General features: G+C 40.3%; 2 protein-coding genes and 1 long non-coding RNA gene across 6 annotated transcripts in view; 1 reads left to right on the top strand and 2 right to left on the bottom strand.

The window, feature by feature from the left end:
- LOC146492509 (class I histocompatibility antigen, F10 alpha chain-like) overlaps nt 1-27,860 on the bottom strand; it is a 153,949-nt gene that overhangs the window by 91,561 nt on the left and 34,528 nt on the right. The gene's annotated exons all lie outside the window — the stretch shown is intronic.
- Nucleotides 6,757-12,599, top strand: LOC146492512 (uncharacterized). Its single transcript, XR_014872062.1, has 3 exons — nt 6,757-11,461; nt 11,717-11,856; nt 12,111-12,599. It is a non-coding gene; the product is annotated as an uncharacterized LOC146492512 (long non-coding RNA).
- LOC146492503 (class I histocompatibility antigen, F10 alpha chain-like) overlaps nt 16,333-27,860 on the bottom strand; it is a 168,189-nt gene continuing 156,661 nt past the window's right edge. For 2 of the 4 annotated variants that reach the window (XM_085149212.1, XM_085149214.1), the window contains exons 8-12: nt 19,691-19,774; nt 19,540-19,566; nt 18,521-18,592; nt 18,313-18,374; nt 16,333-16,465 (exon numbers count right to left, since the gene is read on the bottom strand). In XM_085149212.1, the coding sequence (XP_085005338.1) occupies nt 18,319-18,374; nt 18,521-18,592; nt 19,540-19,566; nt 19,691-19,774 (239 nt within the window). In that variant the 3' untranslated portion in view covers nt 16,333-16,465; nt 18,313-18,318. Of the gene's footprint in view, nt 16,466-18,312; nt 18,375-18,520; nt 18,593-19,539; nt 19,567-19,690; nt 19,775-20,623; nt 20,657-21,509; nt 21,540-27,860 lie in introns of all 4 variants that reach the window. The other 2 variants (XM_085149213.1, XM_085149210.1) reach the window with 2 other exon arrangements.

Below are 27,860 nucleotides of genomic sequence, written 5' to 3'. Positions count from 1 at the left end.
GAGCTACCCAGATCACTTAAATTACACAATTGAAAGCATGTGTGTATTGTTTGTGTATTTATAGACAAGCACTCATATTTATTCAAATAATTTTTTAAAAAAAGTTCATTTACCTGTTACTACCACACACCAAATCCGGTTGTTGATACTTCCTGGCTTGTGTAGCCACTAGGTAACAAAAGCTCAACACTGCGCCCTAGCATCCTGGAGCACTTCTGTTGTCTTTTGTACGTGATTCTGAGTTTGTACGTGCTTCTGAGTTTTTACGTGTTTTGGAGTTTGTATGTGCTTCTGAGTTTTTACGTGTTTTGGAGTTTTTACGTGTTTTGGAGTTTGTACATGCTTAGGAGTTTGTACGTGTTTTGGAGTTTGTACGTGCTTTGTCTCTAAGGTCCACCATAAATATACTTTATTTATTCACTCCACATAAAATGTAATAAATAAATCATATAATACAAAAAACAACTATTTACATTTTAAACTTTTAACTATTTAAATTTTCAGCTTTTTCCTTTTAAACAAATTTAACGTGAAACAACACAAAACACTGCAAACCACAACACAATTAAATATAAATTAAAATATTAAAACAAAAAGAAGATGCACATTCTCTGTCATATGGGCCTGCATGATTTCTGAATCCTTTATCATCTGCAACTGAAAATAGTGGATGATTACTATACCTTTCTAATGTGACGTTGTTGTCCCTCGCTCTCTTTCTCTCTGGCTCTGTTCCTGTGCTACTGCGAGTGTAACTAACGCCCCTCCCCCCTCTGCCCAGCGCAAAGTACAGGCCGCGCATGCGGAGTTTAGCGAAAAAAGGGCGAGAGAGAGAGGGTGAGAGAAAGAAAAAAAACAAACCTCACGGCTCCCAATAAGGAGCCGGCTCGCGTCGTTCACTTCAAAGAGCCGGCTCTAAGAGCCATTTCGTTCGCGAACGACCCATCACTAACGGGTGTCCCTAAATTTAGCTAATATTAGCTTCGGGCTAGCTTGCTACGACGAATAGGCTAATACCAGCATTTTACCACAACTTCACCAGATGTAGCTAAAAAAACTAAACTAATGTCCAGTCCAGTGGGACAGCAAGGAAAGATGACAAAAATGATACTTACTTGCGGTTTGGAGGGTCCAGCTGAAATTGAAGCAGCCATTGAAAGACGGGAAGAGAGAAAGATGGCAGCTTGGTCAGCACTAGTGGCCTCTATAATGTATGCAAATACACGCGGGCCAGAATCCCCGGTTTCAATTTTTTTTTCGGTTTCAATACAAGATTTTTCAGTACATTTATTTCAGTTACAATATTTTTTTTTTGGTTTCAATATTTTTTTCGGTTTCGTTTCAAGGTGGCATCGTTCTGATTCCACAGAAATGTCCCTCAAAAAAAAAAACAGTCTGCACACAAATACGCAGAATGTTAGATGTCCACATTCCTTAAATGTCCTTGTTCCTAATGTCCTTGGTTCTTTTTAAATATTAAAATAAATTTGCATCTTGTGACACATTAAAAGTAAATACACTGGCATTACTGTGCATCACCCGCAGTTACAGCTACAGCACAGCTATTGCACCTGAACTGCGCATAACCACTTAGCTGGCCGCGGCTGAACTAGCAGGCCCAAGAAAGGAAAAAACACTAAACACTCATAATAAACAAAACTGTCACAACATTGCAATACTATGAAAACACACCTTAAACATAATTAAACACATTTACTACTATTCTGACTGGTTAGTTGTTTTTTTCAGTGCATTAAACTGCAATAGCGGTGCTAAGTGAGCTAGGCTAACTCACCAGAATAGTTCAAAAAGTTCAAAGAGACACTCCGACTCCTTCGAGGTAGGTACCCGTCTGTGGTTCACCGCTAACGACAGCTCTCTCACAAATATTAATTGAACCTCTTTTCTCTCTTTTGACTGGGAAAACCGTGCTCCGCGGCAGCATGGAGTTTTTCCTTGCCGTCTTTGTTCTTCTACACCACACACCGCACACCGAGCTGCAGGTGATGCCTTCAGGGCAAGCCCGGAAATTAAACTATCAGACGAGAACTACGATGCATTCAAAGAACCCTGTACTTCTGATTGCTGTAAATCTTACCAGGGTTACATTTGTTTCTTTTTTCATTCTAGCTGAAGTCCGGGAAAAACTGTGTTCCTTTTCAAATCAAATCAAATCAAATGACTTTTATAGTCACATCACATGTGCAGGTACACTGGTACACTACATGTGAGTGAAATTCTTGTGTGCGAGCTTCACAAGTATGGAACGCCAGGACTGCCATAATGAATTAATTAAGTACACCCTTAAATAATTAATTAAATGTGGCAATAATTAATTTAAATGTGAAATAATTCATTAAATAAATAGTTATGACACATGTAATTAATTAATTATTGACACATTTAATTAATTATTTATGTATTTCACATTTTAATTAATTATTGACACATTTAATTAATTATTTAATGATATATTTATTTCTTTCATTTTGGCAGTCCTGGCGCCTGGCTCTCATCTTGAATTAATTTTATCTGTCAACCTCACCCATCAAACGCAGGGGGCGGGGTTAACGCTGCCCATGCAGCTTCTCTAACATTTGATTGTTGCCGTGCAAAGTAAGTCAAAACAGGTCGATCCTAGATAATCGATTTCTTGTGTAGACTTGGGGCAGCCAGGTATCCCAGAATGCATTTCAAATCACAGGCAGCAATGGTGGTGGTGTAGTTTTAAAATACCCCGTTTTTCTGTCACCAACTACACTTTTAACATTGTTTTAGCCGCGAATGTCCTAGAAACAGGAGTGATACACCTGCTGCTGTCAGACCTGCAGGTATCAGGCTGTGATGTTTCCTTTATAGTGGACAGAAATATTTGCAGTGGCACAAATAATTTGTAGCATCTTGTTGAAGAACAGCTGATTGTTCTGTAAATAGTTTGAAATGGTTATTTAAAAAATCAAAGTAAAATTAAATGGATGCAAATAACTTTGTTGTTTGCATAACTTGTGCATATGATTTTAAAATTGACAGTTTGTATTTGCATTTAAAGTTATGAAATATGATAATTAAACATGTTTGTGGTTGTTACAGTTTTTTGTCTGATTTTGATCAATTGTGTTAACACAGTTTGTCAAAATGAAAACATGACTGTAAATTCAGACACGTGAGGTTGTGCTGAAAACAATGAGACCAAACAAGGCAAGTAAATAGTTTTTAAAGGTCAAATGTGGAGGAAACATCAAAAGTAGTTGGACCCCAGAGGGTTAAACATTTTTTTAAAGTAACACAAAAGTTACTTTTCAAGTAATTAATTACTTTTAGAATCTAGTAACTCAGTTACTAACTCAGTTACTTTTTTGAAGTAGTAACTATTACTATAATTAATTACTTTTTCATAGGAACTTGCGCAACACTGCTATCTACACACTCCAAACACACGAAACATGACAAATCTCTCACATCTCAAGACTCGCTGTCTCTCTCTCTCTCTCTCTCTCTCTCTCTCTCTCTCTCCACTTTATCTCGGCTGTAACATCTGATGATGTAAAATGAGGACACGAGGATGCGTGGCACATTAAATGTTGCACAACGTATTTGTGAGTTTCATATCAGATAAGAAAAACATTTTCAGAAACCGTTCAGATGCACTTTTATCATGTTGTCCTATAAATTTGTTCCATCATGTGACTCGGCTGTCATATAAACACTTCTGTGTTCTTATTTAGTCACAGATCAGATCATCACATCTGTCAGGACAGAAAAACTAGCAGCAGTAAAAAGTACTGCAGAGTCTCAGGTTCGTGTTCAGCCCAGGCTCTGTGCTGCAGCTCAGCCCCTCTCTCTCCCCCCACTTTCTTTACTGTTTCAATGGTCTCTGTCCAAAAAACAACAACAAAGAAATATCTGTGAAAAAGTAGAGTTCATAAACTCAAATCATGAATGAATAAATAAATAAAATAAAATGCAAACATTTTATTTTGAAGGAAATTTAGTTTAATTTGTTGAACAAACCTTCAATAAACCCAGAAAGTTGATTCTGTTTATCTGGACTTTGTGTTATCAGTTTTAATTTTAACTATGAAAAAAATGTGGTTCAGCTTTTCCTGTCATAACGTCTGTAGTTCCTGTTCAAAGCAGCTCACAGAGAGACAGAGGAAGCGAAGCGACAGCAGCATCAGAATACAGAGGACCAACATTTACTTATGATTTACTGCAGAATCAGAATCAGCTTCACATAGAAAAGCTCCAGTTAACAGAGAAACACAGCGACTGAGTGACAGCTCTGCTGTACAGGAAACTGATACTGCTGAAAACTGAGCATCTTAAAATGTCTTCCATCATCGATGAGGATCCAGAGTTGAGCATGAGTGTGAAATACAGCAAAGGAGAGGACAGAGGAGAGAGACTGGAGGGACTGGTCCTCCTCCATGAGAATGTGGACTCCAGCACAGACCATCAGGTCCCTGTTTCAACACAGGACGGAGGTAAGTATCAAATACTGAGGGATCAGGAATCAGGAGAGACTGTTTCCATCTTCTCAATAAAATATCAAACTAATACAGATCCATCAAAGCTTTTGGGTCCAGAGACTCAGTTTATTCATAGTGTGGAGGAAAGTTCAAGCTTTGGTGAAGGTGTGCAGTCTCTGCTCTTATTATGGTTTATATGTTTCTATATTTTTTAATGTTTTCTGTTTATTTAGAGAATAAATGATAAAAATTGTCTAGTTTAAAGTATCAGTGTGTTATTTTAGTAAGTGTAGAAACTCTTCAGTCTCCACAAGCTGACAGAAAAGTGTTGGAGGAGTTATCTCACAGATCAGTGGTGAAGGCAGAAATATAAGAAACAAGGAAGTGTTGGTCGACACTGTGGAGCGAGTATAACCACGGAAACTGCTCAAAGCACACTTTTCACAGCTAGTTTTAGCTGACAGGAAATCAGACCAATGAATAACAACTCTGTTTTCATTTCAGTAAATCATGGAGATATTGTTTTAATGACATAATATTCATATTATAATAACCAACATTGTCTTCATGATCTGGTCTTTGTGTGAAACACGGCTGATACACATTCGTCTGTTTCTGAGTCACATCAAAGCGTTTCTCTGTCAGAGTCTCTGTTCTCACATATGTAAAAGTCACCTGAAGACAAACATGTGACAAAGTCTCCTGTAAATATCAAAACTGCTAGAATGAACTTGTTCAGCTCATCATCAGGTCGGCTGCAGGTGGAAAGTCTTTCTGACGATAAACCAATAAAATACGCTTGAAAAATGGGAAACAAATTATGATTAAAACATGTTTAATAATTAAATTAACAAATTATTTTCTCCATTTTGCCTTCGTAGAAATAAAAGCCCAGGAGAAGCTTCCAGCTGTGAAAAGAAGCCGTTTCAGAGCTGTTGAAGTGAAGCTGGTGGTTCTGTATCTGCTGATTCTGGCTGGAATCACAACACGCTGTGAGGAGTTTTATTATCATGCTCATGATACACTCCCATGTTAAAATGAGCACCTTTGCTGCCTTAAAAACATGTTTCCATTCAGGACCAAATGAGTTTTGGTCTCTAAGGATAGTTTCCTCTTCATAAAAACTGCACGGTGGCATTTTAAATGGAATTCTCTGATCAATAATATGAGCTGCTGTGTGGTACAGCCTGACCAACACGTTGGTTTTGCTGACTGAGCTTCTAGTATTTCATGAGTCTGTTACTTAGCACTGATTAGCAGGTGTGTGTCTGTGTGCATGATTCCTGGCTCATATCTTGTGTGTGTTGTGGAGGTGGAGTGAATGTTCTTGTTGTTCCTTCAAACTCTTCACTCAACACGGTGATTCTGTGATTATATCAACAAAGCAGACAGGCAGCAGCATCTGCTGCAGACTGATGCAGGTGCAGTCACACTATGTTAGACAGTGGCCGTCTGTCATTGTGCGACTAGTTAGTTCACTTGGTGTATTAAGCAGGTAGCTAACAAGCTAATGTTAGCTCCATTCATCTCATAGGAAAATGAAAATCTTTATTTAAATCATTTTAAATTTTATATCTTCGGTTTTGTTGCATTTCTAACCAGATATTTTGGTGAGTTTGGAAAAAGAGCAGCTGAAGGACGAGATGGAAGGTAAGAAACTATTAAAAACTGTCAGAGTTGGAGACGGATTTGAAAGGTAACTGATTTTACATTTTGAATCAGCTTCTTGTGTTAAGATAAAAAAAGAAACAAACCAAATTACAGCAGCTGACCTCCCAAACTAACATAAACAGGAGAAACTGTTCACAGTCAAAGGCAGCTCAGCCCTACAAACTCCTTTGAAGTGAAACAGGAAACACACAGTGAGAGCTGCACTTCCACAGGAAGTACCTGATCACATGGAAACACCTGTGATATGAGGAAGTGTTGATTCCCAGTGTTGTCTGTTCTTTCAAAGCATATAGATAACATCTCTGACTACAGGTGTAGAAATGCTGTTTGATTCTTCACCTTCTTCCTCCACACTGAAGCACAATTATTCTGAATCTTGTCAGTGGTTTTTGTTCACAGTTGATACGTATTTAGCTCATCAGATTTCCTGTAGTTCTAACACCTCCACCCACAGGACATGTTAAAGAACAATGGCTGCAAGTTTCTGACTCTTATTGATATTTGACAAAGCAGAGGAAGAAGATTATTTCTGTTCAATGTTTCACTCATTTAATTTAATTTAATTTAATTTAATTTAATTTAATTTAATTTAATTTAATTTAATTTAATTTAATTTAATTTAATTTAGTCAAAGGAGCTTGCAAAGAAAAGCGTCTGGACTTCTTTAAGTTACTTGAAGACGTTTCACCTTCATCCGAGAGGCTTCTTCAGTTCTAAGGTCAAATCGTGGAGAGTCCCAGATATAAACCTAGTGGGAGTACCCCCCCACAGAGGGACAAAAGGACCCCCTGATGATCCTCTAATCGCCTGAGCCAAGGTGTGGAACTGGGTGTGGGTCCCAATCAGCCAGAGTTTCGGGTGAGTTCATTGTGAAACCTGGCCCCACCTTATCATGCAAATTCCTGAGGTCAGATGGCCCAGGATGTGAGTGGGCGTTAAGGCGTCTGGGAAGGGATCTCAAAACTGGATTATAGATGGCAGAGAGTTGGTGTCGTAAACCACCGCCTCTGTTCAAAGATGGTCGCTCACAGTGGACATAGATGCTTCTTTCACTCCTCTTTCAAACCATCTGTCCTCTCTGTCCAAAATGTGAACATTGGCATCCTCGAAAGAGTGTCCTTTATCCTTAAGATGCAGATGGACAGCTGAGTCTTGTCCTGTGGAGGTGGCTCTTCTGTGTTGTGCCATGCGCTTGTGAAGTGGCTGTTTGGTCTCTCCGATGTAGAGGTCTGGGCATTCCTCGCTGCACTGTACGGCAAACACCACATTGTTAAGTCTGTGTTTTGGTGTTTTGTCTTTCGGGTGAACCAGTTTTTGTCTGAGTGTGTTGCTGGGTCTGAAGTACACCGGGATGTCATGCTTGGAGAAAACCCTCCTGAGTTTCTCTGATACACCGGCTACATAGGGGATGACGATGTTGTTGCGTCTGTCCTTCTTATCCTCCTTCGCTGGTGTCTGATCTTCTTTTCTGTGCCTCTTTGCTGACTTTAAGAACGCCCATTTAGGATAGCCGCACGTTTTGAGTGCTTCCTTTACATGTGTGTGTTCCTTCTTTTTCCCTTCAGGCTTAGAGGGAACATGTTCTGCCCGGTGGTGTAGGGTCCTGATTACTCCAAGTTTGTGTTCCAGAGGGTGATGGGAGTCAAACGGGAGGTACTGGTCCGTGTGTGTGGGCTTCCGGTAAACTTCGATGTTGAAGTTGCCGTTCTCTTCAATGTGCACAGCGCGTTTTCTAAAACACACACTCCTCATTCTGAATCTGAACCTACACAACCCATAGAAGAAAACACACCTGAAGACAGTCAGGAGAAATGGGTTAAGAACTTTTCAGACAGGAATCTCACTGAACCTGAAAAGAGAGTATTAGCCAAAGGTCTCAATTTTGCCATTTCTCCACAACAGTTGCCCATAGTGGACCTCATCACAGCCACAGAATCTGCCATACGATTAATAAATTATCACAGACAGAAGCAGAGCAAATCAGGATGAAAGTCTCAGCCACCCTCTCCAGTGCCAAAGTCCCTCCGTCCAACCTCACAATACAGGAAAAGAAGGCCGTCGCTTCCCTGAGCAAAGACCACAACATCACTGTTTTACCAGCTGATAAGGGAAGATGCACCGTGGTCCTAAACACTACAGATTACCATACAAAGATCACTACTCTCCTCAGTGACAACAATACCTACGAAGCCTTAAAGCGAGACCCCACAAGCAGCTACAAAAAGAAAGTTATAGCTTGCCTTCAAGACTTGGAAAAGGACAAAATCATTGACCGCCTTACTTACCACCGCCTTTACCCAGGGGATGCCATACCCTGCATTTACGGACTTCCAAAAATCCACAAGGAAGCTGTCCCACTCAGACCCATAGTCAGTAGCATAAACTCAGCCACTTATAACATTGCAAAACACCTTGCTACCATCCTTGCTCCTCTCGTGGGGAACACCCCACACCACATCAAGAACTCCACCGACTTCACTGACAAGGTCCAGAAACTTACCCTGGATCCAGATGAAACCATGGTGTCCTTTGATGATCTCTCTTCACTTGCATACCCACCACGGAGGCCGTGGAGACTGTCAGAAAACGACTACAAGAAGACAGCTCTTTGGAGGACAGGACCAACTTCACACCCGATCAGATTTGCACACTGTTAGACCTCTGCCTCACCACTACATATTTCAAATACAACGAAGGCTTCTACAGACAAAAACATGGCTGTGCCATGGGCTCCCCCGTGTCACCTATTGTAGCCAACCTTTACATGGAGGAAGTGGAAAGGAAGGCTCTTGGCTCTTTCAAAGGAAGAGTACCCAGCCACTGGTACAGATATGTAGACGACACCTCGGTCAAAATCAAGACACAAGAAGTGGAATCCTTCACTGCGCACATCAACGCTGTGGATAAAAACATCAAGTTCACCAGGGAAGACACGAAGGACGACTGTTTGCCTTTCCTGGACTGCGCTGTGCACATTGAAGAGAATGGCAACCTCAACATCGAAGTTTACCGGAAGCCCACACACACGGACCAGTACCTCCTGTTTGACTCCCATCACCCTCTGGAACACAAACTTGGAGTAATTAGGACCCTACACCACCGGGCAGAACATGTTCCCTCTAAGCCTGAAGGGAAAAGAAGGAACACACACATGTAAAGGAAGCACTCAAAACGTGCGGCTATCCTAAATGGGCGTTCTTAAAGTCAGCAAAGAGGCACAGAAAAGAAGATCAGACACCAGCGAGGGAGGATAAGAAGGACAGACGCAACAACATTGTCATCCCCTATGTAGCCGGTGTATCAGAGAAACTCAGGAGGGTTTTCTCCAAGCATGACATCCCGGTGTACTTCAGACCCAGCAACACACTCAGACAAAAACTGGTTCACCCGAAAGACAAAACACCAAAACACAGACTTAACAATGTGGTGTTTGCCGTACAGTGCAGCGAGGAATGCCCAGACCTCTACATTGGAGAGACCAAACAGCCACTTCACAAGCGCATGGCACAACACAGAAGAGCCACCTCCACAGGACAAGATTCAGCAGTCCATCTGCATCTAAAGGTCAAAGGTCACTCTTTCGAGGATGCCAATGTTCACATTTTGGACAGAGAGGACAGATGGTTTGAAAGAGGAGTGAAAGAAGCCATCTATGTCCACTGTGAGCGACCATCTTTGAACAGAGGCGGTGGTTTACGACACCAACTCTCTGCCATCTATAATCCAGTTTTGAGATCCCTTCCCAGACGCCTTAACGCCCACTCACACCCTGGGCCATCTGACCTCAGGAATTCGCATGATAAGGTGGGGCCAGGTTTCACAATGAACTCACCCAAAACTCTGGCTGATTGGGACCCACACCCAGTTCCACACCTTGGCTCAGGCGATTAGAGGATCATCAGGGGGTCCTTTTGTCCCTCTGTGGGGGGACACTCCCACCAGGTTTATATCTGGGACTCTCCACGATTTGACCTTAGAACTGAAGAAGCCTCTCGGATGAAGGTGAAACGTCTTCAAGTAACTTAACACTGGAAGTCCCAGGCTTTTCTAAGCCCAAGTCAGCCAAGTGGAAGCTAAACTGGCTAGTCTTTTAGCATCAATTCATATGTAAATTAGGTTGTTACTTGAGAAGTGGGGGAGTGGGGGTGTGTGAATGATTGCTGATTTCTAACTGCCAACTGCCTCTTTGTTAGTGTGTGGGGGTGGGGAGCTGCTAAAAGCTGTGAACTTCCTTTCCTGTTGAGGTCAATGAAATTGTCATCTTGCGGGGTTTACTAGGCTGCTGCTCAGCAAACCTGTGAAACCCACAGTATAACCCTAACCCTGCAGTATATAGCAAGTAAACCTGACAAGTTTGGGATCAAGTTTTGGGTGGCTTGTGACCTAAAATCCAAGTACATTTGCAATGTCTTCCCATATCTTGGCAAGGGAAGTACATTTGCAAGAGAGTTGGCTCACTCTCATATGGCTGGGAAGAAAGCAAGAAAAGAACAGTTGCTTTGGACACAACCCTCCCCTGCTACAGATACACGTGTGGTAAATGCAGACTACAGATACCATGGCAGTGCCAGGATAATGAGTGATTGCTGAAAATGTTGAAATGTACTCACTCACTTTTTATTATTATTTGTAAATATGTGTACAAATGGTTGTTTTTTGTTTGTTGTTTTTTTTGTACTGTTTTTATCAATAAATCTCAGCAACAAAGGAAATACACCCATGTGTGTTGATTTCTCCCTAAGATGGCAAACAGAAACACAAGTTTCCTTGTGGGTTAGGGTTAGGCTAACCCTAACCCTAGGGTTAGGCTAACCCTAACCCCTAACCCTAACGGCTCAGCACCACCTTATTTACATAACAAAAGCAGCAGTTCACAGTTCAGTTCAGGATATTAGCTAAAAGCGTACCAGCCATTTGGCTGGTTGGCGGGTTTTAAACGTAGAAAAGCCAAATGGCTGCTCTCTGGGAGTTAAACTAACTTAAAGAAGTCCAGACGCTTTTCTTTGCAAGCTCCTTTGACTACAATGACCTGGATGACTGAGAACCTTCACAGACTTAATTTAATTTAATTTAGGTTCTTACAAAAATATTTTAGATGCTTTGAACAAGAATCAAATGCAGGATGAACTTCATTTCAATTGAATCCTGGATTCTAAAATCACACGTAACTATTGTCAGAACATTTTAACTTAATTTTAATCTGTTTTTCTCTAAAGACACAAAAACCAACCTGACTCAGTTACAGAGCAGTTATGATGAACTGAGTAAAAGCCACAGTCAGCTACAGGAAGAAGTGAAGAAGCTGAAGGAGAAGATAGAAGGTAATAAAGTTTGAATAACTAATAGAAAACATCAGTGTTACACAGTGATAACCTGATTGTGTCTTTGTTTTGAATCCTAAATGTTTGATGCTGTGTAACAGTTTCTCTGTATAAATGTAAGTTTCAGTTAATTATGAATAAGAGAGAAAACCTGAGTTTAAATGAAGTATTTACAGGGAAAATGACAGGGACCAAAGATTAATGTGATACAACATGACACAAAGTCTGTCTTTAAAACATGTGTTTGACTTTAAGAGAAGTGTGATGAAGGATGGAGGAGATTTGGATGCAGCTGTTACTTTAAATCCAGTGAGGGTAAAACTTGGTCTAACAGCAGGAGAGACTGTCAGGATAAAGGAGCTGATCTGGTGACGATAAACAGCAAAGAGGAACAGGTGGGTGTGTTTGTTCATGTCTGTGTGATCTTTGATGGAGCTGACAGTCATCTGTTACTTGTGTTTTTGACCTGCTGTCAGTCTGTGACCTGCTTCCTGTTTCCACTCTGATGGATTTCTCTCTGATTTCTGCACAATGGAAGAAAAGTTTCATCACATTTATTCTTCCTTCAGACATATTCACAAGATGATGTCACCACAACAGAAGTGCTGAATTATGACTGGAGACAATATTTGTGTCTCTTCTCAAACAGGAATTTGTCAGTAAATTCGGAGTACTCTCTTGGATTGGTCTGGAAGCCAAACAGACATCAGGAGGATATGAATGGGAATGGGTGGACGGATCAGCGCTGAAAGAAACGTGAGACATTAGTTTGTTTCTATTCCAGAGTTATTATTTAGAAGTGAAACATTGATGTTTTGGAAGATAGATCAGCAATACATGAGTTGAGCTATTTTCCAACAGCCCCACAAACTGAATGTAAAGAAAAGCAGAAATCCTCCTTTGAATGAACAGCTGTGCTTGAACTCTCGTCATCTGCAGTCTGTGATGACGTTCAGTTACAACAAGTCAGTTTGAAGAAATCAGGATTGAAACATGTTCAAAGCAGCGACCGACACATTTCACTTTGTTCAATTTGTCTTCATGTTTTTTGTGCTGTAATGTTTCTTTTCTCACAGAACAAAAACTGTTTCAGAGAATTCCTGTCTCTTCTTCTTTGGTGTTTGTAAAACTTCAGAACATATGAGGGAAGAAGCTTCAGTAAATATGACCTGATAGACACACATTTCAAAGTGATGTCTGTAAACAGCTGACAAAACAGTTTCAAACAGCAGAAAGTCAGCTCTGACTTCTTTTTATTCTCCATTTTTACAGCAGGAAGATTTCGTATTCATCAAAGCTTGAAAGCTGTTTTAGTGTGCATGATGATTCTCAGAGAAAAGTCTAAAGGAGGGAAAGTGGGCGAGAAACCTGGGAAAGAAATACAGGAAATATTGGAAATATTCCAAAAGAGACTCATATTTATATGAATGTGACAATAGTTATGAGTTTAGTCCAGTTTCATATCAGATTTGATCTCTCTGACAGGTTCTGGATGAAAGGACATGAGAATCCCGGTTATGGTTACTATGGAATCTGCTGTCATGATGGGAGATGGTCACAGTTCCTTTCTTCTTTCCCAACGACCTTCATCTGTGAGAAATGAGTTTGGTGCTTTGATGTAAATGTTTGAATAATCCAACCAAAGACACCTCACTATGAAATGTCCTGCATGAGCCTCAGACTCAGCTTACAGTCTTTACTTGTTCATTCTGCATCATATATTGATTACATATATTGTCCCTCTGTGCTCTGTGCTGTACAGTAAGGTTGGAAGTCATCCACACAAAACCTTGAAGTACTTCATTACTCTGTAGTTCCAGCAAATTGTTCTAATAAAAGTCAAAGTGCAGCTTGTCTTTACTTTGGTTTACTTGGTTTATTCATCAGTCTGTTGGTCCTAAAACTTCAGTAAACGTCTTCTTCAGTTTCTCTCAAACAGCTGAAAGTAGCTGCTTCTTACTTTTAGCTACAAATCAGGAACCAAGAGACTGAAACCAGCACAAATTCAGTTTGTCAAACTTACAACGTGTGAATAAGTGAAGATGAATCCGTTTAAAACAGCTTTCCTTCTTCTTCTTCACTTACATCAAAACACAACTTTACCTTCCTGCTTAGTTTGCAGCGAGCTGCCTGCACAGCGTTAACACACTGAAGGTCAAAGTTCACTTCAGCATGACAGAAAGGAAAAGTCCAGAAACAACAACCCTCACAGTGGACACGGTTAAAGTCTGTTGATTTAAAAAAATTTTTAGGGGGCCTAGAACTGAGCCCTGTGGGACACCCCACAAGAGAATAGCAGAGGACGACACATGGTCACAGAGACAGACACAAAAAGTTCACAGAGTCAAGTTCTTCTCTTTCAAGGCTCTATTTTTCACCAGAGCTACAGTATCCAGAGTTGTACGTAGTGAAGAGTCAAAGTTATTAACAAGATAATCGACCTCTGTTGGAGTAGCGTTCAGATAGCTGCTCTGCTCTATGAGCATTGAAGATGATAACAGTGGGTGGATTATATTCTTAAACTTAATTACAGCACTTTCACAAAGACATCTACTGTGATAAAGTCTGCTCTCCACTACGGATGGGTACCGGTAATAAACGGTAGTAACCAGACCGGAAAGCAGCGCACATTTCGGTGCTTTATTTTCCTGAGATGTCATACGCTTCAGATTCTAGCCAATCATTTTACCTTTCCAAGGATAGTAGGCGGGTCCAGGTACGTACGTTCTTTTAGAGCACGTTATTACATTAATGCATGTAAGGTGAACTAGCAAACACCATCGTAGTTACATGCGGCTGTCTTCTTGTTTGATGGCAGATACTCCCTTCACCCTGGTTAAAAAGGTTAAAATGACCAAAGAAAAAGTGGAAAACAGTTAAACATGAGAGGTTTTTGGACAAAGTTTGTGTTTTTTCCATTGTTTAAGCTGCTTCCAGCCAAGAGTGATACCATATATGCCCCATAGCTGCAGAAAAGGCTAACATTGTTATCTTTTTACAAAAAACAGCTGAACATGAGAGGTTTTTGGACAAAGTGTGTGTTCTCCATTCTTTAAGCACCGTTTAAGCACCGGCACCGTTTCAAAAGTACCGGTTTGGCACCGGTATCGGATAAAACCTAAACGATACCCATCCCTACTCTCCACTGCTGTGTAATCAATGATTGTAAATGTAAATGTTATCAGGAAATGATCAGACAGGAGACGGTTTTCAGGAAACACTGTTAAATGTTCAGTTTCTATGCCATATGTTAAAACAAGATCTAGAGTGTGATTAAAGTGGTGGGTGGGTTCTTTTACATTTTGAGAGAAGCCAACTGAGTCTAATAACAGATTAAATGCCATGTTGAGGCTGTCATTTTTAGCATCTACATGGATGTTAAAATCACCCACAATAATTATTTTATCTGAGCTGAGAACTAAATCAGATATAAAGTCTGAGAAATCAGACAGAAACTCTGTGTAAGGCCCAGGTGGACGATAGATGATAACAAGTAAGACTGGTTTCTGAGTTTCACAGCTGGGGTGGACGAGGCTAAGCATCAGGCTTTCAAATGAATTAAAAGTCTTACACTTTCTTATTCTTATATTTTTTATTACAGAAAAAATAGAAACAAACAAGTGAAATTTTTATTTTTAAATGGGGAAAAAAGAGTAAACAGAATAACTTTTTTAAAAGAAAGAACACAAACTCCAACATTAGCTTTTGTCCTAAAATAATTTTTCTACACAATCTTCAAATATTCGATGCTTTACAATCCATCATTATTATCAGTAAACGCCCACACAATGGAAGACATTTCAGGATTACAAGAAGAATTTGAGTCTTACAGCAAATATTTCACTGATTCATCCACAGACAGCTTCATCATGTGGACTGAACCTTTTACCGTAAAGTTCAAACTTAACATCTAGAATATAATTAAAGCATCTTATCCAATCAATAAAGTAATCCTAGCTCGTGCTGAATAAAAGTAGAAATTACCTTGGAAACAGAACTTTTCAAATTAAGAGCTTACATGTAAATGCAAGAAAATACTGAAACACAACATTTTCCAGATTTCTGCCCTAAATTTCCCACAGAAAAAGTTTCTCTATTTTCAAACAAAGTTTCACTGCAAATGAATATTTAAGGCACAATAAAACAATAAATGTATTTACACAGACAGACTGTAGTTTTTGTAATCATCTAGAAGTTCACTCAATTTGGCCAAAAACTCATAAAAGCCATAATAAAAAAGGAGATAATCAGTTTATGCCACGCCCCCATTACAATGATCACACCAGAGTATCTAAAATCATGTAATTCTCATGAGCACCTGAGGTCTCGCTGTTTGTAAAGGTCTGATTCATTAAGCCAACTTACAGTGAAAGGGTTAAAGCACCAACCTTCACATTACATTTATGCTTTGTTTAGTATCCAACCATTTTATTTTATGTATTCACTTCTAAATATTATGATTTTAATTATATTTCTCCTACATAAAAACATTATATGCATTAACAGACGTCACACTAAAACATTTTCTTCCACCTGCCTGGAGATGTTTCCTGCAGAGGCAGCAGGTGTGACTGCTGAGCTCCGCCCACTTTATCAGATGCAGACTTTAGCGTCTGCTTTGTGTCCAATCGGTATGAAACTATTCTCACAGGTGCATAAACCAGTGACAATGTTTCAAATATCTTTACAAACATGTTTTCAGATTTATGATTTACTCTAAAAGTTTTAAACTGATCAAAACTGACTCATAAATTTTGCTGTCATGAAGGTTCAGATTGAGGAAGCATGAACACTTTTAAAACCCATTTCATGGAAAGCTAAAGAACCACATTACACCTCAGATTTTTAATCTGTAAAGTGTAAAATAAACTATTTATATTTATCATTATTATTTTTAATTATTGTAGCCTGTATGCCAATAATCTAGTTCATGCGAGCCGTGAAACTTGATGTAGCTGAAGATTCAGGACGACTCCTGGGCCTGACCTTGTTTGTCAGAATCAGCTGCAGAGAGGAGCAACAGTATTATTTTACATGTAGAGTAACAGCAGGTTCTCAGTGAGGGATGCACCAACTTAAACTCTTATGTGTAATCACACTGAACTTTTTTTTAACTTTAAATCAGTTAAATATAACAAAGACTTCAACAATAGAAACCTACTGATATTTATTAGAAAATGTAAAAGTCCAAAAAATAAATAAATTAAAAAGTCATCACATTCATTTGACCTCATCTCATTTCACTTTAATCGGTCTTTACAGCTCACGGCTCTTATTTACACTCACACTAGTGTCTTCTTTCAAATAAAGTCTCTAAAGTTTGAAAGGGAACATAACGAGAGAAACTGAAAGACACACACACTGAACTTCAGGTAAGAAGTTATGACCTGCAGTCTATCTGGTCAGATATAAACCAAGTTTAGGTGGAGTTTATTTTCATTGTGCTGACTTTTTACAGTCAGTTACAATAACTCGTACTGCTACTAGCTAGCATGACGGAGTTTCTGTACAGCCGGGTGGTGCTATGATGTTACTGATGTTGAACTTTATTTTATTTATAAGGTTATTTAGTAGAGTTTCCAACCGTCCCGTACAAACGAAATCGTCCCACATTCAGAGAAAATATTACGCGTTTCGTGTTGAGCTGAAAAGGAACAGTTTGTCCCGAACTTCAGCTACAATGGAAAAAGACACAAAGCTGGAGTTATTCTGTTGTTGCTGCACAGCTGCCTCTTCCCCTGTCATTCTCTCCCCTCTCTCGCCTGTTGCAACTTCAATCATGAAACTGATCAATGATCAGCTGATCGGCTTTTCTCTCTTGTTTGTTTATCACTTTGCGCCAGAAACAGGAAACCAGCAGATGTGGCGCTAAACAACAGCAGCACGTTTGATCAGCTGTTGTTAGAATTGATTTAATATTAATTTCTAGTATCAGCTGATGTTTGCTGGAGCCACAGCTGTAAAGCTGCTGGTCATGATGTGGGTTTGGATATGTGGTGAGAGGAAAACATGAAGATGAAACCAGGAGATGTCCTTACTGAATCATCAGAGCTGAACAGGTGATGGAGAAAAAAGTTTACCTTTTAGGTGACATGGATGAGTTGAAGGGAAGTTATGAACTGTTTCTGTTTTCTAAGTAGCTGACAGCTGGTAACTGTGCAGGGGCGGATCTAGCAAAGTTTTGCCAGGGGGCCAGGTAGGGCATTAACATGGAAAAGGGGGGCACAAAGAAATACTTTTCTTTCTTACTCTCATATAAAATATTTAGCTTTTATTAAACAGTTATCTGAATCTTACAACCAAAGTTTGTATATTAATTCACAATATTGGCTGTAGACCATTGTTACTCGTTCAGAATAAAGAATAAAGAATAAAGTAATGCTACAAAGCGTGTTCATGCAAACATTGTCGGGTCTGCCGTGGTACAATGGGACTTCTGCTCATGAACCTCTGTGCACAGCGTCTGCAAATCGGGGCTGTACGAAGTCACCTCATCTTTACACAAAACTGTAAGCTGTCATCTGTGAGGCGCGAGCGGTGTTTGTTTTTACCATAGTTCATGGTGGAGAATGGCTGCTCTGCTGAGTTTTGCTCTCTGTAGCCGTATGGATGGCAAACTACACTGATTAGCAGCGGCATAGGCACACTTAAAATTTCTTCTGAAATTTTCGCTTTCTAGTTAGTACAATAATTCCAAATGTCATAATCATCACGTTCATTAATGTCTAACAACTTATTGATCCAGCTTTGCAAGACCAATATCAGGCTGGTGCATCCCTCTCCATATGTCAACTTTCTAATATCCTAAATTAACTCATTGTGAATCTGTGAAGCACATCTGAGACACTTACGAGAGATCAGTCAGAGACACCAGAGTCAGAGCTATCGTAATCACTGTCTTGGTCAATGGACACTGTGAAAGGAAAAAAAGCACAGTATTCAGCTGCAACATGAGTTTAAAATCAGTCAAACCAGAGTACAAAATTATGTAACTTTACACACAAAAATTACACAAAAATATTACACATTGATACAACACGTTAGCTGAGAAAGACTTACTGTTGCTGCCTCTGAGAGCTTTGACTTCATCAGAGTCTTCATCAGCCTCCTCGTCATAGTCAGTGTCCCCTCCTAGAAACACAAACACAAAATGTTAAAGTTCATCCTTTGTTGTATGTGCTGCTACACTTCCTGTAAAGACGACAAACAGTTTGAGCTGAATGAAGCAAAACACCAAACTTAAGCCACAAACTCATGTGATGTTAGTGATAATTTGTTTCTGCAATTCACTCAATTTGTCCCAAAACTCATCAAGGCCTTATTAACAAAGAATCAACTACTGTCACCCCATTACAATGATCACACCTGTGTACCTTAAATCCTCATAAGCTGTCCTGTGATCTCACAGTTTGTAACACTCATGTAATTTACTGTCTATTAATTTTATTTATGATGTATTTTGGTTCTATGTTTTATTGTAAAAAGTATGTATTGTGATTGTAAGCCCAACAAGGGACAATGGTTGAGATTAGCAATAGCTATAAGAGAGTGATATTATACCCCTTATGTCAAACTGAGTGATTTATGACCCCCTATAATGATTTATGGTCCTGGGAAGTAATAAAGTAATAAAGTAAGTAATAAAAATATGATATTCATAAAAATATGATATTCATAAAAATATGCTAGTTCATAGCTCATTGCTTTTTCCCCCTAAAAAGAACTAATTGATTATTTAAGTTTCTTGTATATCAAATAGCATTCTTTTATTTTTAAAAAAAAAAAAGTTTTTATTTTTTTTTTATGCTTAAAATCGCCATCTGGTGGTGGCTCAGCGTATGTGCGAGGGCGCGTGCCCGAGGCCGTGTGTCTGGGCGCGCCCTCGCACATACGCTGAGCCACCACCAGATGGCGATTTTAAGCATAAAAAAAAAACAAACTTTTTTTTTAAAACAAAAAAAAAAGTTTTTATTATTTTATTATATAAAAAATAAAAACTTTTTTTTTTTTTAATGGATTAAAAAATAAAAGAATGCTAAACTGTGAATCTGTGAAGTGCATAAACCAGAAGTACTTACCAGAGTCACTGTCTTGGTAAATGTGCTCTGTGAAAGGAAAAAAACAAAGTATTCAGCTGCAACATGAGTTTAAAATCAGTCAAACCAGAGTACAAAATTATGTGACTTATAATTACACATTGATACAACACGTTAGCTGAGACAGACTTACTGTTGCTGCCTCTGAGAGGTTTGTCGTCAGCATCACATCCTCCAAACAGACACTCATCCTTTGTTGTAGGTGCTGCTACATTTCCTGTAAAGACGACAAAGATTTTGAGCTGAATGAAGCAAAACAGCAAACTTTAGCCACACACTGATGTGATGTTAGTGATCGTTGCTTATTGATCTGTTTCCAAATGGTTATGGTGATAAGTGGTGCTGTCATGTAGTTAAGAGTGGAAGAGTATACACTAGGTTATATTTGTAGTCATTAATATTAACTTGGTAATTTCCCAGTGTTCCTGAACATCTCACAAAGACTGAAGGAAATGACTCGACTATCCTAAAAACCTTTTTGTTTTGTTTGTTTTTGTTTGTTGTTACAAAAAAAGGTAATCTCTCTCTCTCTCACACACACACAGGTTAGTTAAGGACAAACTGCTCCACATGTGAGGAAACATTTGAAGCTGATCTGTTTCTGTTTATTCTTTTATTTATGAACTGCAGGTTAAAATCAGCTTTAGTCTCCTAAGACCCGAACTCTTCCACAGCAGCATTTTTAATTTCTCTTTGATATTTGGGCTGATTGGGGCCTGATAAATGTAAAAACAAAGAATTACCAGATTTTTTTACCTTATTTTTGTTTTTATGAAAAATCAGAGCCACATATGAGGATATTCGTTTAAAATGTTGATAGAACAGTAGCAGCATAATGTCCTCATAAATGGATATCAGGCCCTTGTAGAGCAAAATTAAGTATTTTGGTCTAAATAACCCAAAATGTGATGTCCACATATGTGGACGCAGGTCCTAGGAGGTTAAGGTTTTCAGCTGCTGCTGTATAAATATTATTACCACATCAAATAATAAGAGCTTATGTGTTAAAACTTAAATTAAAAGAAAACGTTTACCAAAAACCAGAGCAGAAAAATAAAGTGCTTACGTGGTGTAGTAGTGTAAACAGCCTGAGGAGAATCTGTAAACAAACACAAAAGACCAAATGACATATTTATTCAGTCAGTGCTTCATGTTTGATTCTTTTGATCTGTTCATATAAAAAATTACATTTTAACAGAGTTAAGTTAAAGAGCAGTGACTCCACAGAGAAACACTGAAAGTCAAAAGTACGTCTGAGTTTGTTTCATAAAGAGAAACTGAGCAGCGCAGTCACAGAGAGGAACCTCTGTCCTCTGCAGACACCTGACAGCAGCCATGTTTCACCTGTCGGGCTCAGGTATGAACCACTGCAGGGTGGAGCCAAAGCTCACAGCTGGCTGTGTGGAGCCCAGCTGTTGTAAAGGAAGGAGCTCAGCAGCAGACTGAGCTGCACAAACAGAGGAGAGAGCAGGAACCAAAGATCTGCTGTGCTGCTCGTTTAAAGGAGTCGCTCTTAATCAGACCTCACTACACTTTATTTCAAACTTCACCACTAGTTGGCAGTGTTTCACAGGAAGTGTCAGGAGCAGTTCCTCTAGTATGGAAGCAGTAGATGCAGTATTTGGGATGTGAGCAGGTGCTGTGGTGGTTTCACTGAGCAGGAAGGTTGTGGGTTCAAACTCAGCTGGAGCCTCTCTGTGGGTTTGTGTTCTCCCACAGGTTAAACATGTGCTCGTTACATGAACTGCTGACCTACACTGAACACAGGGACCAACATGAGAGCAGAGCTCTCTGAAGGGACCTGAGTCACAGACTGTCTGTGATCCTGCAGGGACCAAACTGACAGACAGCTACTGTCCTGTTACTGTCAGATTAAAGGTGTTAATGGATCGGCTCAGACTGACTCGAGTCTCTGAGCATCAAACTTCATAAGAGAAAAATAAAGATGTTACCTTGGTTGTTGTTGGCTCCACGTCTGCGTCCTGTAAACAGACGTAACACAGACTGTCAGTGATCATGGATGAACTCAGTGGTTTGTTCTGCATGTGTGAAGCAGCTCAACTCTGATGTCATCATCAGACCTCAGCAGCATGTTCATTAACATGCAGTGTGAATGAATCACATTTATATAGCACCTTTCTAGACAAAAGATCACAAAGTGCTTCACACAGAGATAACCAGGTATAAAATAAAAACAGACAAAAAGTTAACAAAATGCAAATTTCAAAAATAAAATGAATCATTTTGAAAGACAGATCAGTGACTACAAATCGGGTCAGAAGTCATCATATAAAGGTGATGTAAACAAAATGAACATTTTTATATGATGAATTCTGACCCCATTTGTAGTCACTGATCTGTCTTCAAAATTATTCATTTTATTTTTGAAATCCTTTACTGCATAAATCTTCTCGCTCACTATGTGTTAACAGACCTCTCTGCATTGAATCATATCTGTTATTAACCTCTGTCTCTCTTCTACAGCATGTCTTTATCCTGTCTTCCTTCTCTCACCCCAACCAATCACAGCAGATGGCCCCGCCCCTCCCTGAGCCTGGTTCTGCTGGAGGTTTCTTCCTGTTAAAAGGGAGTTTTTCCTTCCCACTGTCGCCAAAGTGCTGCTCATAGGGGGTCATATGATTGTTGGGTTTTTCTCTGTATCTACTGTACAATATAAAGCACCTTGAGGCGACTGTTGTTGTGATTTGGAGCTATATAAATACAATTGAATTGAACTGTCAGAGGCCATAAGAAGATCATTTGTAACCTTCACTAAAGCTGTTTCTGTGCTGTGATGAGCTCTGAAACCTGACTGAAACTCTTCAAATAAGCTATTCCTCTGCAGATGATCTGTTAGCTGTTACAGACGGGACAGACATGGCTGGGGGATAGGAAAGGAAGAAAGATGAAGGAAAAGAAAAACAGACAGGAAGGAGGACAGTGAGAAAGGGCACTTAAAAAAAAAAAAAAAATCCCGGATCACCCGCTGAGAGAAAAAGATAAAAGAAGCAAAAAAGAGAGCAACATAATAAACACCATCACAATAATCTAGCTGGTGAGGGGAGATAGGCGTCCAAACTTTGGACGGCCTGAGATGTTCCCAGAGAGGTGGAGAGGTGAGTTACATTAGAAAGATCAGAAAGTGTGTTTGGATTGACAACAACTGTGATGACACATTATAACCTGTAATTTAAGTTCTGCCCCTGCTTTGATCAAATGTGGGTTACTGCTGGTTAGTTAGTGTGACTTCATACAAACCTGTGTGTTACACCAGTGGAAGAAGCTTTTCCTTCATCAGTCTTCTTGTTTCTTACTATAGGGGTGAACAGCGACACTAACACTCTCTGGCTCTATGCTGCCCCCCTGTGGTCACAGTTTTAGTCAGTGTTGGTATGAAATGTTTGAAAGCTTCAGCACCACAGACAGCTACAGGCAGCTCCACCCTCCTGTACCATGTCTGCAACCTGTAACTTCAGTGTGTTGATTTAAATAATGAAATAAACTCTGGCTGCACATCGTTCTGCTTTTCTTTAAAAACAAAAACAAAAACGGTTAAATAGTGTAAAATATGTAAATGTACAAACAAAATGTACAAAAGTTAGTGGTCCCAGAATAACTACAACTTTAAATAATTATAATCATAGCGAAGTTTGGCCTGATGGTGGCAGTAATGGAAACATTAGAGTACCACCATCATCAGTTTAAATTTACCACATTTGATTTGAAGAACACTCAAGGACACTGTACACAGTAGAATAATAAAAGCAACAGAAAAGCAGGCAGTTTACACAATCATAAAGTCATAAGGCATAAAACAAATTTAACATAGCAGAGTGGAGAGGTTATGTGGGATAAGCTATTTTGAACGAGTGAGTTTTTGTCTAGACTTAAAGAGAGAAAAGGAAGAGATATTTCTTAAATCAGGAGGTCGTGAATTCCAGAGTTGAGGAGCAGCTGAAAGCCACGGTGGCAAGACAGGGGGAGGGGATAGAGAGAGAGAAGAAGAAGATCTAAGACACCGAGATGGGATCATCATCAGAGATAGATAATGAACAGCCTTAAATGTATACAAAAGTTGTTAGGTTTAATGTATGTGTTGTAGGTTGCCATTTAAAAAGCTAGAATGCTTCTGTTTGCTATCTATTTAACCTAGCATACGACTATGTGCACGGCATTGATAAGGGGAACAAGCAGCCTTGAGAAGAACAGATTCTACCAACAACAATCTGGGAGAGCTGCACTCCCATCATATAACCACACACATGATTGCACAGCACAATCACACTTTGCAACCAGAATACAGCAACAAGCTTTATGAATATTAATGTGTGTAACCAATAAAAAAAACATGCAGGGAGAAAGCAAGTTGAAGTGGGTTGGAAACAGCAAAGCTGCTGCAGGACAGGAGTGATGTGATCTATAGAAGGGGTCCTGGTGATGATACGAGCCACAGAGTTCTGGACACATTAAAGCTTATTAATGGATTTTTGAGTAAGACCAAAAAGAAGTGAATTACAGTAATTGATCCGAGCAGTAACAACGCTGTGAACAAGAACGGCAGCGGCGTGTGGAGTGAGAAAAGGACGGAGACGATTAATGTTGCACAATTAAAAGTATGCAGACTGAGTAACATTATTAATGTGTGAATTGAAAGATAGAGTACTGACAAGGATGATACCCAAACTTTTCACAGAGGAAGAAATGGAGACCGGCAAGTTATTGATCGTAATAGAGAAACTGTTGGTTCTGAATAATGTTGATTTAGAGTCGACCAAGAGAAGCTCAGATTTGTTATTGTTGAGCTTAAGAAAAGTAGAAGAGAACCATGAATTTAGTTCGGCTAAGCAGAGGGTGAGGGAGGATGGGGGGAGAGCAGAGTAAGGTTTATTGGACAGATAAAGCTGGGTGTCATCAGCATAACAGTGAAACTGGATATTATATTTATGAATAATGTGTCCAAGCGGAAGAAGGTAGATAATGAAAAGAAGGGGCACAGGACAGATCCCTGGGGCACGCCAGTGACCAGAGGAAAGGACTGAGAAGTAAAGGATTTGAGTTGAATGAACTGAGTGCAATCAGACAGGTATGATTTAAACCAGGCTAGTGGAGTATGGGAGAGACCGATGGAGGCTAGCCTACTGAGAAGTACAGAGTGAGAAATAGTGTCGAAAGCAGCGCTCAGATCGAGGAGAATAAGAATGGAAAGTAAACCAGAGTCAGCTGCCATAAGAAGATCATTGGTTATTTTTATAAGTGCTGTTTCTGTGCTGTGGGAGGGACAAAAACCAGACTGGAACTGTTCATACAGATTATTATTAGTTAAATGTGAGTGGAGTTGTGTGGCAACTATCTTCTCAGGAATATTTGAAAGGAATGGTAGATTGGAAATAGGACGGAAATGATCAAAATTACTGGGATCTAGACCATTTTTTTTTCACTATTGGGGTGATGGCAGCAATGTTGAGGGAAGCAGGAACAGTTCAAGTTCAAGTTTAAATTTTATTCACCACATGTAGTGGCAGGTTGCCCTGCAGTGGAATGAACCCGCCCCCCTACCTTACACACACAACACAGACATCACATGGGGATACAAGTCAGAGAACGGTTGCATTACAGAAAAAAACACTGAAATATACACTACAATGGGAAAGTACAAGAGGAAAAAAAGAGACCTCTACTCATGCTGGGCTATAGAGGACAGCACGAGAACAGGAAACAAAAAACTCCTCTGCACAGAATGCACATAAATGTCGACAACACAACATTATAGAGCACGTGACAAGCCACAGGGTTGGGTAAGGGATAAGGAGTAATCCCAGGCAACACAGCAGCCATCCTGCCACTGCGCCGACTCTCCAGCGCGGGCACAGACCCGCCTCGTGTTCCCAGGAGGCAACAAGCATCGAAGGCATTGGAAGGGGAGGGGGGATGTGTGAGTGCTTATCAGTGTAAATGTATGTGTGTGCGTGTCCATAGTTCAGCTGACACAGTGTCCTTTGCCCTGTCAGGCTAAGTAAACAGTCTACCAGCCAACCCAGGTGGCCTTGCATGGAATGGGAAGGAACAGACTAAACACCGTTGTTATCAGGGAGTTTTTGTTCAGCTCCAGCCTTGAGCCCACAGCTGGCGCCGAAGGGGTAGCCGCATCATAATGGTGATTTTTCTTTTACAAACAACTCATGAGAATTTCAAGCTGTTTTTAACACTCCGACACTGGTCTCTCAATCTCCCGTTGGATAGCTGCGAGTTTCTCCATGATGTTATTTACCTTCAATTCTGTGGTCTTTTCAGTCTTTTGCTCACAGAGCAGATTCTGAGACCTCACGACCGCAGCCAACTGATCCGCGATGTAATCCAGCTTCTGCCCAGAGGTGTTGTTCCGAGTGGATTCTTCCCTGATGTAATCCAATATACGCTCAGAGGTGTTATTCTGAGTATTCACTGCAGCCGTAAGCGCCTCCAAGGTCTTAACCATGCTGCACTCAGTGAGCCATTTCTGAGAAGCCGCACCTTGATCGACAGTCCCGCCAGGAACACGATCCTCCATTTCTGCCACCCGTCCATCGTGTACCCAGGTTCTCCCGAGCCCAGACTGGGAAAAGGGTGTCAATAGCATTCAGAGACCAGTTGATCAAATCCATAATTCTCTTTAGGTTTTTAGACACAGACTGTGAGAGACTGATCCAGGGAAGTGAAATACACACGAGACAAGACAAGGACACGAGAGGCTAAGCAGGGAAGATAAGGGGAAGGAGGAAAGGAGAAAAGTGCGACCGCCTTCGCCGAGAGCCAAACGAGTTCCAGTGGTAAATGAAGAATAGACGATAGCAGATATGAGGGGAAGCAAAGAGGGCAGACAGGCCTTGACCAAAACTGTAGGAATGGGGTCTCGCTGGCAAGTAGAAGGTTTCGACTTACAGATGAGATCTGAAATATCAGTAACAGCAGAAAAACAGTGTGATGGGAGAGGAATCACAAAGGAAGAGCTACAGGGAACATTGGAAACCAGGTCTTTGTGTATTGTGTGAATTTTCTCAATGAAAAATAACATCAGAGAATCACAGAAGGAAGATGAGTAAAGGTGAGCAGGTAAAAGATCTACTGACCTGAAAGAAGAGTTGGACAGTGAAAACAGTATCTTGGTTGAGTCATCATTTGAACAGATAATGGTGGAACAGTAAGCAGAAGCTTTTGTTGAGCAAATAAAATGTATTTATTTTCTTCTTTATGTTCAGATTTTCCCCTCAGTGGTTTCATTCGTGTAAACATTGGATGTTTAAACATCTCTAATTAGGAAAACAGCTGAAATTTCCATGAAACTAAAGTGTGTGTTTCCTTAAACGACCTCATTTCCAACCTGTTGCAAGATTTCTCTGCCTGCCCACTAACAGCAGTCGGTAAGAAGATTTTTACCCAGAACTTAAATGAAAACCAGAGAGCAGAAAAGTAAAAAAAACAAAAACAATGTTGGGGTTGGCCCGGAAGCAGAGAGGAGAAGAGGGTCAGAACATGTGGACAGTATGAAAATGGAGGAGGTGAAAGAACTTCTCTGGAGGACGGACGTGTTGCTAACAGTGGCAGCTTTGAAGATTGGCTGCAAAGGCAGAGTTTCTCTGGAGACTTGGAGGTAGACAGGAGCCCTCCTGGGGCCTGGCTGGATAACTCAGAGGTCTCAGACAAATAGAAAGGAAAATCTTTAGGCTCGCTGGCTCTGGTTCCACAGGGATACCCGGCTGGGGTACACTCACTGGGGCAGTGTGTCCACGCTCAAACTCCAACCAGTTACTGGGGATGCCCCTGGTGGAGCAGTCACTGAGCTGGAACTGGTTTCATTATGGGACCTCTCACCTCTGACAGACCTAGCAGCAGCATCAAGGTTTGAAGGCTGCCTGACTCAGACTGGGCTTGGATGCTGGATGGCTCAGGTTACAGGGAGACACACTTCCACAGCCACCTCCTCCAGCTTATCCAAGGGAACATCAAGGCGTTCCCAGGCCAGCCAAGAGATCTAATTTCTCCAGCTTGTTCTGGGTCTATCCAGTGATTCTACCATAGAAGCATGAACAGGTGGAGACGGAGGCTGCAGCCTGACTGCTCATCAGTTACCTGCTGAAGTTCAGGGTCTGGCTGCTGCGCTAGTTATGGTGTTCTTGATTACAAAAGCACCAAAAGTAAACCAAGAAACACTAACTAGAACACACAGCTAGAGGGATGAGGGACATCATGACAAGTGTTGGAGTGACTTTGTTAAAAATTGTCATTGTTGTGCTTCGAATTGTGAACCTTGTTTAAACTGCATGATT

The sequence above is a fragment of the Neolamprologus multifasciatus genome, chromosome 22 (genome assembly GCF_963576455.1).
Source record: "Neolamprologus multifasciatus chromosome 22, fNeoMul1.2, whole genome shotgun sequence".
NCBI classification, from domain to species: Eukaryota; Metazoa; Chordata; class Actinopteri; order Cichliformes; family Cichlidae; genus Neolamprologus; species Neolamprologus multifasciatus.
The sequence above is the reverse complement of the archived record's forward strand: the minus strand, read 5'-3'. Positions and strand labels throughout refer to the sequence as shown.